We start from the raw sequence: 13394 nt of genomic DNA, 5'->3' as shown, positions 1-13394 counted from the left end.
AATCTGCCATTAACATCTGAAAGTTAGGTGGATGACGCCAGAGCTGAAATCCCGCATATCCAACTCAATATCTCGGGAAAGACCCTGGGAAAAGAATAGTAATCACAATAACAGACTGACTCTGCAATAGCACTGTGGACGATACAAAGGCTTTATGAAAGGCAAAAAGGCTGTACTTCTTATGTTACTTATATTAAGCACCCTGGTCAACCAAGGAACTTCAAAAGACAAGCACGGAAATGCCTGAATCTAGAATCCCCAACCCTATAAGCCACCCATGCACAAGAACATTGTGCCTCTCATAATGGCCTCCATCAGCGGTCAGCAAGGCCTTCATAATGGAATGCCCCATAGATGAGGTTTATCCCGTCTCACACATCACCTTAAACAGCACCTCATCTTCTACACTCCTCGAACTCTGTATACTAATGGCATCGCCAACCTTTAAATGGACTCCGGTACATCAAGCTCACTGTCCAATCTCTGTCCAGCATACGTATTCAGAAACCTTTCTGCATTATGAGATGTCTATATCGAATCTCTCTTTACTTAGGATTTTCGCAAAGGTACAAGCCAACATCAACCTGGTACCCGTCAATGTAAATGACACCAGTGATATATACCTCAGAGCATCCCATGAAGTAATTTGCATTCTAAAGATAATTGAGCAAGTAAATAATCCCTTAACTCCGCAGCTATACAGGCCTGGTAGATACATCACGTTCAGAGCAACGCGCCTTGCTCAGTATGCAGTTCACGGTATGTGCCCCGCTTCCTACAGCAAAATCTCCATACTCGCTACCAGTCCAGATCTCTTCATTGTAGGCTGGATCCGCTCCCACCTGCCTCATCCTTCTATAAATCCTGGTCTGGAGGAAACTGCTTAGCAGTGTGGTGAAAACCCTGGATTCACTCGCAGAAGGAATAAAATAATAGTTTGCAACCATCTTGAATCTTAATATTTACTTGTTTATGCCTGCTATACTCTTATTCGCCCTATATAGGGTAGGTATACGCATGCACAAACGTGTATTTTCTTATACTATTCCTTAACGTTCCATGTGAATCTGTTACTACATTAATCAAACTGTTTACCTTTTGTCTCTTTCTGAACGACTCCTAAAGTAGATTCCATTATTGTTCGTGACTAGTTCACCATGCAGGGCTAGTCCATCAAGAATGTATTCATCTTTGGGTGCAAACCGTTATCAGTGGTGGATTTTTTAATTAATTAATTAATTTAATGCGATTTTCTATAGCGCGAACATTACCCGAAGGTGTCAGAGCGCTTTACAAAAGAACCAGTTGCGATACATAAGGACTTAGGGTTACATGAGTTACATAAAAGATACAAACAGGAAAAAAAATTGCAAATGTACAAGTTGTAAAGTCACACAGGGAAGAGATACAAATAGAAAACATTGCAAATGTACAAGTTGTAAAGTCACTCAAGGAAGAGATACAAATGGATAAACTCTAAGAATCACATAGGAATGGTAGTGAGTACAAAGGTCTACTACATGTACTAGTGGTTAGAGTTATCTCTCTCTCTATATATATATATATATATATATATATATATATATATATATATATATATATATATATATATATATATATATATATATATATATATAGTAGATTTTCTCACGATTCCATTTTACCAGCGATTCGGCTTGGACAAGTATATATCACATATTTACAGAGTGTAAAGAGAAATATTATAAAAAAATTAAATTAAAATAAAAAGGGGTAGGGGGGCGTGGCTACGCAAGCAGAGATGGCGGTCGCAGCTTGCTAGAGCTCCCGCCGGCCCGCCGATTATCCGACGAGTTATCCTGTCCCCAAACCCACAAACCCACCACCGGACCACGGCTGATGTTCCTGAAGGCGCCGGGAACCATCCGGTGGGCTCGGAGGTGATCTCGTGCCCCCGGACAGAACCGAGCAGAGAGGGGCGAGGTGCGGCCTGGTGGTCGCGGAGCAGCCGGGGCCTCGATTTTAGCGAAGCGGCAGAGTGCGCTGCTTGGCCCGGGAGCGGCCGCGGTGTTGGCTGTCCCAGAGGCCGTGACACTACCGACGATCCTTCACCTGGGGCCAGGCTGGGCCGGAGAGAGGCACAGGCGCCACGAGTGGACAGTGGCAGCGGAGGCGGCCTGGTGGCCTGGCGCAGCCGGGACCTCGATTTTCGCGGCCTCGTGTCGGGCCGGGGCCGGCGGCCTGGAGGAGTGACTGGCATCCCCTGGAGACCCTGGTCGGAGGCAGACGGACGTAGGGCGACCGGTGGCCCGGCGAGCAGCAACTGTGAGTAGTGGCCCTCCCCGCCCCCCCCCCCCCCCCCCACCCCCCGGGCCCGCTATTCAGTGACATTAACGGCGCAGCAGTGCAGGACGCTGGGAGTCCTCGCGCCTCCTGAGGGGCAACGTGGGCCACGGGGGGCCCTGGTCGGCGGCGGCTGGGGGGGCTGTTCCTGGGGGAAGTGGCTGACGCCTGCCCCCTATTTCTCGACTGCCACTAGTCCTTACCGAAGGGACTTCTTTCGGGTCTCCCCGACTGTGGTCCGGCGACCCTAGTGGCCCTCATCCACCCGGACAATCATGACCAGGGGAGGTGGTGGATCCACCAAGCAGGTGACCATCGACAAATTTACTGGCCCCGGTGGGGGCCCTGGATCGTCGGGGGGTGGTCCATCAGGAGGAGGGCCGGACAATGCAGCCCTCATGGCGGCTATAACCCAGTCACGAGACATGCTGGACGCAAAGATAGGGGCAGTTGGCGCAGACGTAACCCTGTTGCGCCAGGATCTTAGAAACGCAGTGGCACGAATCACGGAAGCCGAGTCCAGGGTGTCAGTGATGGAGGAGGATGTAAGTGCCCTTAAGAAGAGAATGGCGGCGGTGGAGGACGCGCAGCGAACCACAGCGCTCCGGGTGGAGGATGCTGAAGGGCGGGCACGGCGTAACAACCTCCGTTTTCTTGGATTTCCGGAGAGCTGTGCCAAGGGCAATATGGAGCACTTTCTCACACAGTGGCTGGAGTCATGGATGCCCCCGGGGTCGCTATCTGCCTGTTTTATTATCGAAAGAGCACACCGCGCCCTGACGCAAAGGCCGCCTGAGGGCGAGCGGCCTAGGGCAGTGATCGCTAGGCTGTTAAACTACCACGACAGGGACGCTATACTGAGGGAAGCCAGGACCAAGGAAACCCTCCTGTTTGAAAATCAAAAGATCATGATTTTCCCTGATTATACTAGACTCGTGCAGCAACAGCGCCATTCTTTCGTGGCGGCTAAGGCTAAGCTGAGAGGTCTTAAGCTACAATACTCCCTGTTGTACCCGGCGCGCCTGAGGGTGATATTCCAGTCACGGACACTGTTTTTCGATACCCCGGAAGACCTTTTCAAGTGGACGGATGAAACAGTACGGGTCAGACCGAATCCTCAGCCTGGACTTCATCCAGGCACCCCTGAGGGTTCACCGCGGGCGCAGAGAGACCAAACGACAAAGAGTGGGCGGTCCAAACGCTCTAAATCTCGCAGGCGTGCGGCCTCGGTGGATGGCTCACAGGGCACTGGTAGAACAGAAGACTCGGAGCAGTCGGGAACAGATCACTGAAGTCTCCGGAGCCTCGACTCCAATTTTTTTGCTAGTAATGCTGTGACTCCGGGCTGGGTGCGCTGAGTCGCTTGAGACCTGTGAACTACTGACCACTCTGCAGCTCTGAGATAGTACTGGTTTGATCTCCTAATTGGGGGGAGAGTTTTTGGTGGGGTTTGGGACTTGGGGACTACGATATAAGGGCTACCACTCTCCTAGTTGTGAGTGGGTCATCGAGGGGAGGGGGGTGTGTTTACGGTTTTTCTGTTTGGGATGTTGGGATCCATTGGTATGGGTGGGCCCGGGCCCTCGGTTTTGGGCTCGAGACTACCCATGCCGCGACAGGTACTTCATGGTTCATTGAGGTATAGGGTGGGGGGAGGCGGGATACGGGCGGTCGGGGAGGCGACTGCTGAGTTGGGGATGGGAACTGTTGCAGATCACGGGACGAGGGGGTTGATAGTTTTTCATGGGGTAGTTAGTGTACTGCATGTGTGTACCAAGATGATGCTTTGTGTGGTGTGTGGCGGGTGGTGCGGGCCTAGGGGGCTTTTATGGTGGACTCCGATTGATTATGGCTAAATCGACCGATCGACTCCCTGTGGACTTTATGCGGGTGGTTACGTGGAATGTCAGGGGATTGTTAGACAAGATTAAACGGGGGGCGGTGTTGCGATGGGGGAAAAGGGAAGCGGCAGATGTATTACTGCTTCAAGAAACTCACATGATGGGCACGAAGGCACTGGGCCTACAGAGATTTGGATATCAGCAGGTTTTCCACGCGGGGTTCTCCAGAGGATCCAGGGGTGTGGCCATATTGATACACCGCAGGGTGGCGTATGTGCACGAGAAGCAGTGGGTGGATCCCCAGGGTCGCTACCTGTTTGTTAAGGGCATGGTGGGTACGGAGCCCGTGGTGTTTGGAAGTATATACGCCCCCCCTCCCCTGCAGTGGGCCCTGGCAGAGCGGCTGTTTGCGGTGTGGGAAGATGTCTCTGGATCACTGGCAGTGATTGGGGGTGATTGGAATGACGTGATGGACGTGAGTGTGGATCGCCGGAGACGTCAGGAGGTGACCGACCCCACCCCCCCCTCCCTTCCGCCCACCAGATTGCATGCCATGAGTGAGGGGCTAGGCTGGGTGGATGCTTGGCGACATATGCACCCTGTAACCCGAGACTATACGTATGTCTCAGCAGTACATGGCTCGTTCTCGCGGCTGGATTATATATTTCTACCTGGAGAATACTTGTGTAGGGTGAAGGGTGCAGACATCTTGCCGAGGGGCCTGTCCGACCACTCCCCAGTTTCGGTTAAAATAGATCTCCTTCAGAAACGGCAGCCGTTTAGATGGAGGATGTCCTCGTGGCATCTCCTGAAACCGGCGTACACTAAGCACTTACGAGAAACCATAGACCATTATTGGCGGGAGAACCTGGTGGAGGGTGCCGACGTAGGTGTGGTGTGGGAGGCTATGAAACCTACCATACGGGGAGTCGATATTGCATGGTGCTCGGCGGCCCGTCGGCAGCGACGGGAACATACTGCGGAGGCAGCTGCCCGAGTAGCGACCCTCGAACAAGAACACAGTACTGGTGGTGATGGGGTGGATCTGCGGCTGCTCCTGCAGGCACAGCAATCGTACGCGTCCCTATTGCTAGATGAGGCCAAACAGGCGTGGCTCGCCACCAGAAGTAGGGTGTATCAATGGGGGGACAAGTCGTGTTCCATGCTCCATAGATTGTGCCAGCACAACTTCCAGCCCCTCGTACTACCGGGTCTCACGAACGACAACGGAGACGTTCTAACCGACCCAAACGAATTGGCGGCAAGCTTCGCCACGTACTTTACAGACCAGTATGCCCCACGCGACCAATTGCCTGAGGGCGACTTGGCCCGCTTCTTCGCGGAGTTCCCGCCGGTGCCGGTGTCGGACGAGACCAGGGAGGCCCTGGATGCACCCCTCACGGCGGAGGAACTGGGAGACGCATTGGGGCAACTCAATGCCGGTAAGGCCCCTGGACCAAACGGCTACCCGTGTGAGTTTTTTAAAAAATTCCATGTGCAGTTGGGACCACACTACCGCCGAGCGCTGGAAGCGGCCCGTACTCGGGGTCTGCTGCCACCAGACTGGCGCCATGCAGAAATAGTGGTCTTTCAGAAGCCTGGCAGGCCCCCAGATGGCCATGATTCGTACAGGCCCATCTCCTTAATTAATACTGAAGCTAAGATACTGGCCAAGGCTCTGGCGAACCGTCTGGCTCCACACATTACTGCTTTAGTCCATTCGGACCAGGCAGGCTTTATGCCCCAAAGGGCGACGCGACACAATATCAGGCGCGCACAGGCGGCGGTCGACGCTGTTGGAGCCCTGGGGGACCAGGCGGCGTTGTTGCTGGCCGATATCAACAAGGCCTTCGACTCGGTTGGCTGGTCGTACCTATTTACCTTACTATCTTGGCTCAACTTAGGCCCGGTCTTCCTATCCTATATAAAGCTCCTCTACACTGATGTTACAGCCTCGGTGCGGGTCGCCGGGTCGGTGTCAGAGACATTCCGCATAGGCCGAGGAACCAGGCAGGGCTGCCCGCTCTCCCCCTATCTTTTTGCACTGGCCATGGAGCCCCTGGCGGCAAGAGTGCGCCAGGATGCACGGATACGGGGCTTTGTATGGAATGCTACCCTGTCGGACAAAATCGCGTTGTATGCGGATGATGTCCTCTTTTTCCTTACTGATTTGCAACGCTCGGGTCCACGTGTCTTGGAGATCATGCACCAATTTGGAGAGGCCTCGGGCTTGTATCTCAACCTCCACAAGTCCACCCTGTGAGTGCTATCAGGAGACCCGGTGACAGACCCCTGGGCTTCAGGATTACGGATGGCCACGAATGGGCTGAAATACCTTGGGGTGTTTCTCTCAGACTCGGCTGACACTGCCTGGGACCATAACCTGCAGCCCGTCTGGGAACGAGTTCAGACAGACGTCAAAACTTGGTCTCGAATGCCCCTGACAATCTTTGGCCGTTCTGCCATTTTCAAGATGGTTGCGCTCCCGCGCCTACTCTACCAGCTGCAAAACCATCCGTATCCTATCCCACCTCGGTGGTTTAAACAGGTTAACTCAGTGCTGGGCCGCTTTCTCTGGGCGGGAGGCTCTGCCCGGGTGGCACTGCGCACATGCTTTTTGTCCACCTACTGTGGAGGCCTGGCCACCTCGGATCTGCAGTCGTATTACCAGGCCGCTCATCTCCTTATTCTGAACGAATGGTGGTACTGTGACGGTGGGGACCCGGCCTATGCCCTAGAGCGTGCTTTGATGGGCGATAACTCGCTCCATACCATCCTATACTCACCCCGACTGCGTAACTCGCTGCCAAGGGTTACTAAACTCGTGTTTGCTATATGGCGACAGGCCTTGCGTCGCGTGGGCTGGTGGGGCCGACTAACCGCAGAAACACCTTTATGGCGGAACGGCATGCTACCTGAACTCTCTAAATTGTCAGGCTTCGATGGCTGGGATGCAATAGGTATCTCGCAGTTAGGCCAAGTGATGTCTGGTACGTCGCTCAAATCCTTTCAGACCCTCAGTGCCGACTTTGATATGCCCCAATCTCAATTTTTCCGGTACCTACAGTTCCGACATGCACTGACGCCCAGCATTGCCAACCTTGACTCACTCCCTGAATTTAGCCCGATCGAGGCGAAGGTCTTCATGGGTGATCTTGGGGACAAGAAAGTATCGCGCATTTATCAAACCATGGTCACCCACTGCTCCCCTACTCTTCTCTCACTGAAGACGACTTGGGAAGCTGATCTCGGCCCCTTGGACGAAGACGACTGGCGAGAGGCCTTGGAATCCCCGAGGGGGGCGGCTATCGCAATGCGATTCCGACTCATCCAATTCAAGATTCTCCATAGAGCATACTATACCCGAGAGCGTCTGTGGAAGGCGGGCCTGATTGGGTCCCCGGAATGTCTGCGGTGTGGGGCTGAGGTGGGTACGCTACTTCACACAATGTGGTCGTGCTCTAGGCTGGTTGGCTTCTGGAGGGGTGTTTGGGGCTGTCTGTCTGAGGTGCTGGGCTGGACCCTCCCCCGTACACACCGTCTGGGTCTGTTGCACGTCCTGGAAGGGGTTGGTGGCAATATTTATAAGCGGCACCTGCTCCTACTGGGGCTGGTGGTGGCTAAAAGGGACCTGGCCCGAGCGTGGAAGAATGTGAGGCCCCCCCCCCTGACTGCATGGAAGGCTGGTATGGACTTCTGTATGGGCCTGGAGAGACCTATATTTGAGGCGCGAGGATGCCCCCGCAAACACTTTAAGATTTGGAAGAGGTGGGCGGACTATAGAGGTCTGACACTAGACCCTCCAGTGGAGCAAGAAGAAGACCTTTAGCCCCGTACTGGCTGGCAAAGCCCATGTCCACACACATTACCCACGTCACAATCTTACGTTGATACAGTTAGTGCACACATGCATGGGGTTCGGGTGGGTTCCAGGGTGGGATCGGGGAGTTGGGTAGGTAGGTAGCGGAATAAGGTGAAGGTGGGGTAACTGTTTTCTGATATCCTTGATTGCATCATCTTCTTGCTTGGACACTTGGTTAACTGCTGTGATTGTATCGTAATGTCTGGTGGTGTAGTCCTGATTGTGGGCTGCCACTCTATTTCATATGCTCATCTTCATCAATAAACTGGTTGTGAAAAAAAAAAAAAAAAAAGGGGTAGAGAGCGGTATGTGGGGGTGAAGAGTTGGAGGCTGAGATTGGTGAGAGCGGTCTTGTTCCTCAAAGTTTAATGCTGCTTGTCCCCCCAATCTACAGAGATGTACATCCCTGAGCCCACCAACATCCCCATCGAGAAGACAGACCGGAAGGAGGACAACAGACTGAAAACAGCAATGTGGCCAACACCCGGCGAGAACGACATTGTTCATCATCATAGAGGTACGATTTACCAGGGAATCTTCTCCCCTCCTCTGACAGGGCTACAGTGCTCTAAATATTGCTTTATATTCCGAATACTGGCACCCACGCTGTCGTGGACACAGTTATAATAAAACACTAGGAGTTGAGCTTTAAGTACGTGACTGATTTGAAGGGAGGAATGTGTCCAGTAATTTTCCAGGGTTTTTTTCTTCAAATTATTAGTATGTCATCCATTAGCTAAACAATTCTCCACTTACCTGTAGATTCCAACAGAAGTCGTATGGGAAGAGAATACTTTCAGTGCTCTGTATCCAGCAGTTCTTTACACACCATCTGTACCTTGCATCTGTAAAACAGGCATTTACCAAGGCTGTGAGTGTTGTATAGTTATAAGGTTTTGCCAAGGTTCACACACACGCATTGCAGTGCAAGCTGCCCTCACATAGTCGATATATCATGAGCTGGGGCGTGCATGTCCCCAACCCTTAACTAGGTTGAGCCCAAACAGCAGCAAGCCAATCATGTCACACACACAGCAGCAAACTGTAAGAGGTAAAGCACATTCAGCAACCTTTCAGGCCTTCCTTCACACCCAGTCCTTACAGCTGCTAGGGGAGCAGTGGGGCGGGAGTTGGGGGGAGTGTGGGCGGGGAGGGGTAATTGAAAAAAAAAGACTTACTTGCAGGCCGGCTGCCGCTTCTCTGTCCTCATCGGCTCTTCAGTCAACTCCAGAAGCAGGAAGCACACAGTCTCCCAGACTCCCTTAGCCAATCATGACATTGCTTTAGGCAGTTAGGCGACGCTCACCCGCCTTAACAGCAGAGCCGCTGCTGATCCTTGCATCTTGTCCCACAGCAGTGTAAGCTTTCCTGACATACACAGAGCAAGTACCGCTTGGGCAGAAGGAGTGGAACCTTCAATAAAGCACATTGGAGCTCTCCTATTGTATGGGATCAAAGTGGGTATAGATGAATACAGCAGAGTGAGGGGGATGTTGGTATGCAGAGAGAGAGCGAACATGTGGAAAAAGGAGGTTTTGGGACCATGCTGCAGTACACACATCACTATTAAGGCCTCAGTATGTTATTTTGTTCCAAATGGTTTGTGTCAATTTCTCATGTTGTAGTTGGCAGAAATGTTTTGTAAATGTTTCTTTATTAATGGTTTGTGGGAATCAGTACATGGATGGTTGGGTGGATGAGAATAAATGGATGACCTAATTTTGCAGAGGTGACAGATGACAGTTGTATCACACTAAAGTTACATTTGCCACCCTGCTCTACTTCAGAACTCTAAAGTGTTGGCTGAAATAAAGGAATATGGGTGAGAAAAGTCACAGGAGTGTGGTAATAGCAGCTATGCCCCTGCAAAGTCTGTGTAAGCTGAGAGAGAGACACATGTTGCGTATAGGTCGAGAGATGAATTGTTTGTGGACTTAAGGCTTAACCTCACTCACACACGCACATTTACACACAAAAAGTGCTTGACCTCCAGGGATTCTGCTCCTATTCGGGTGACCCATGGATACTATGGGTCTGTCAGCCAGAGTGGCCTAATAATCTACCAAAACTCAGCCGTATGACTTGCTGTTTGCTTCGCCAACAGTACGGCACATGTTGCAGCTCTCAGCTTCCCTTGCAGATTGTTGCCAGTCCTCTTTCGCTGCTGTCCACACTGACTTACAGTGCTATGTAACTTGTTCCTACTCGTATGAGTTAAACTTTATAATTGTCTGCCGATGCTGTATTTAACTAATTCTAAATGGGTTCAGCTCATGAAATTTTTGGAAAGTGTGCCTGCTTGCCTTTAGTACGCAAAGCAATATTAGAGCCTCAAGGCTCCTTCTACCAACAGCAAAAAAAGAAGCACATGCCTAGGGACACACTGCATGACGGGGCTGTGGCTGAAGAAGTGGAGAGTGGTAGAAGTGTCATGTGATACAGCATAGTTGGATCAAGTGGGAGGGGAAGAAGGGAGAGGGGTGGGGAGGTAGAGCAGTCATGTGACTTGAAAGCAGTGCTCTGTAATGCTGGGTGAGGAGGAAATGGTATGTGAAAGAGATGACCTGCTGACTAGACTGAGTCACTGGTAAGTAAATATTACTTTCACACCAAGCAATGTATGTAGTTATACTAGAGGTTTAGGTGGGCTGGGTTAAGGGGATGGGGCTGGCGTGGCAGTAAAGCAGGATGACAGAGACTTGGAATCCCAGGTCTCCCCCTCCAACAGGAGCGCTGGCTCCTGTGAAGCAGAAAATGACCTCCCAAACAGGCAGTTCCCGGTTCTGTCTTGACCTCTCGGGCAGTCTGACAGATGTACATGCGGCGTGTTCTTATGCATTCCTTAAGAGATAACCGAAATCTCGAGTTTTTTAATTTCCTGACATAGCTATCTGCTTTTTTATGCTGATTTTTAGCGGTCTGGGGCGGTCGGAGAAGCACAAGGGAAGCAGCCAGGACCAAGCGACAGCAGGGGGAAGGTGATTGGGGTGGGGGCAGGAGAAGAACCAGGATGAGTACATGATTTACATCCATCGGCTGTCCGGCGCCACCCTGTGTTCAGAACTTTTAGGTCGGAGCCACTGAGTACATCTAGCGTTCGTGTGAAATGCTCTTAGAGAAAGGGAAAAGTAGTCCCTTGACAGATGCTAATATTAGGCAAAGTGGAAGGGTTCAAGTAATGCAGCACTGCTCAGTGGAAGTGAACAACCCACGAAAAGGAGGAAAGATTAACCTCTTGGAAGCAAGGATTTTTAATTGACACTGAAACAAACAAACAAATGAAAAGCAATGGGTGGACTTGAAGCCCACAAAGTATATACAACAGGTCTCGAAACCCGACCTAAAAGTACTACAGTACAAGAAATGTCTTTGTTGTGGAACAGTAGCCTCCTGCTTCAACATAGCCAGCATGCTTCTTCCTCAAAAGTATCGTATGCACAGGAAAAGTACTGTGCTCTGTATACAGCAATGTCAAATCTGGGCCACTTTTGTGAGGAAGTAGGATAGGGGACACTTAATCTAAACTCCTGGCCTAAATGTAATAATACCAATACAATAGTTTCCATTTACATCCTGTCATGGAAGGACACTCCTTTCTGTTTCTTTAGAATGTGGGATGTCTGTTTCGGTCACTGACATGTCAGTCTAGTGTATGCTCCTGTAGAGCTTCATAGCTCTTAAAATTATTGCACAATCAATTGATCCCCTTTGTCTCTCGAGCCACAGGCGAGTTCACAATAATGACCTGCAAAATTTGGCACTGCACGTAATCCTAGAAACATCACAACCCCTGTTTTCATTTTGGTTATGATCTCATCTTGGATCACATACAAAATGTAGCCATTATGAATTAAAATATATATCCTAGCTTTATATTGAGAAAGTGCTGCCAACTTCCATTATTACAATTTAGAGGTATTTATGAGCTAATAACTTCTATCATGGATCCCACGCAGTTCTCTATGATCATAGCTTATTTTTCTATTAGAACTTGTTTTGTATCTGTCTTGAAATATAAGTCAACTGAGTTGCCTTTTCGAAGTACTTTAAACATCTGCTGTAACTGTTAACCAATTTAATGGTACCGATTTACTCACTGAGCCATACTACCGTCTGGCAGACTCAGTCTAATTGTCAGTCACTGCCTTAATCACCAGCTTTTATTTCTTCTTTTATGGGCTTATTTTGAGCTATTGATGTATTGTTACACCCATTTACTCTAGAAACCTTCCATTGAAGCTCCCACTGTTGTTTTACTCTCCTTAATCTGATAAATTGGAGAAGCCAGAAGACTTTTAGAAACCTCCGTACTATTTGTTTTATGGCTATAGTAGGGCCCCTTACAGAATGACCAAGGTTGACTCAAACAGGCTAGGTTTCTCAATCACTTTGAGGAAGAATACAAGTGAATATGGCCACTCAATAAAATGTAAGCTAGTAATTAATTGTTTTTTTTAGATTATTGACTTCACTTTTAGTGCAGTTTGTGCCTAGACTCTGTTCCACACATTAGAGCATCTATTTAAAGCCATTGATGTTAAGGTTTGCAAAAGGTAAGTATTCAGCCATTTTTTAAAATATATTCCAAAACAAGAGCACCTTTAGTCCAAGTTTGTTGCAAAGTCATTGTGCAAATACACTTACAGCTACATAAAACATCTTAATAAAACAACCTTCTGCTAGTAATATGGTACTGCTTGTTAATTTGATGAGCTAACATTGCAAATTTTTAACGCAAAACCAGATTGATATCGCTGTTACAAATGAGTGCGTTCATACTACGTCCTTGGATTGTGTAATTCGGTGAGTAAAAAACAAAGGTTCAAATGTTTCATTGACTCCGCTATATGGCATCCTTCATCAGGGTAATAGTTCCTTAGCATTAGGCCTCGTTAGTGGAGTGTGGAAAGCCAACATAGTGGACAAACATTGCAGAAATACTAACGTTTGTAATTTCTTTCCTCCCCCAGAACTGGGTCATCTGCAAGTGGACTACAGGGAATCCAGTGCACCGCGGTCAAGTGAAGAAGCGTCCCTACATTCTGTTGCGTGGGTGACAGTCCCCATTATGACAGCCCTTGTACTCCTAATTGCCCTTCTTCTCATCAATCAAAAGAAGCGTTGGATACCAGTTCCTTGCTACAGGACTCCGACAAAGGTATCGTATTAGTCTAGTACTCCTTGCCCCATCTGTTTCTCGAAGTCTTAATTTTCATTCAACTCCTAACCTTAAAACCTAGTATAGAATCTGCCCAAGGCTACAGCCACAATTATTCCAGGGGCCCTGTTTGCCACAGAACTACAAAGTATAGGAACTCTGTGTACTTTTTGCAGTAGATCATAATTGCATTATCTGTGCTAGTTGTCCA

The 13394-nt window shown here is 49.7% G+C and overlaps 1 protein-coding gene across 1 annotated transcript in view; it reads left to right on the top strand.

Annotated features, from left to right (window-relative positions):
* CRIM1 (cysteine rich transmembrane BMP regulator 1) overlaps positions 1–13394 on the top strand; it is an 891430-nt gene that overhangs the window by 867653 nt on the left and 10383 nt on the right. Inside the window, exons 15-16 of the mRNA XM_086926868.1 lie at positions 8420–8542; positions 12996–13183. Of these exons, the coding sequence (XP_086782994.1) occupies positions 8420–8542; positions 12996–13183 (311 nt within the window). The remainder of the gene's footprint in view (positions 1–8419; positions 8543–12995; positions 13184–13394) is intronic.

This window comes from Lissotriton vulgaris, chromosome 6 (assembly GCF_964263255.1).
Source record: "Lissotriton vulgaris chromosome 6, aLisVul1.2, whole genome shotgun sequence".
NCBI lineage: Eukaryota > Metazoa > Chordata > Amphibia > Caudata > Salamandridae > Lissotriton > Lissotriton vulgaris.
This window is presented reverse-complemented; position numbering and strand designations above follow the sequence as displayed.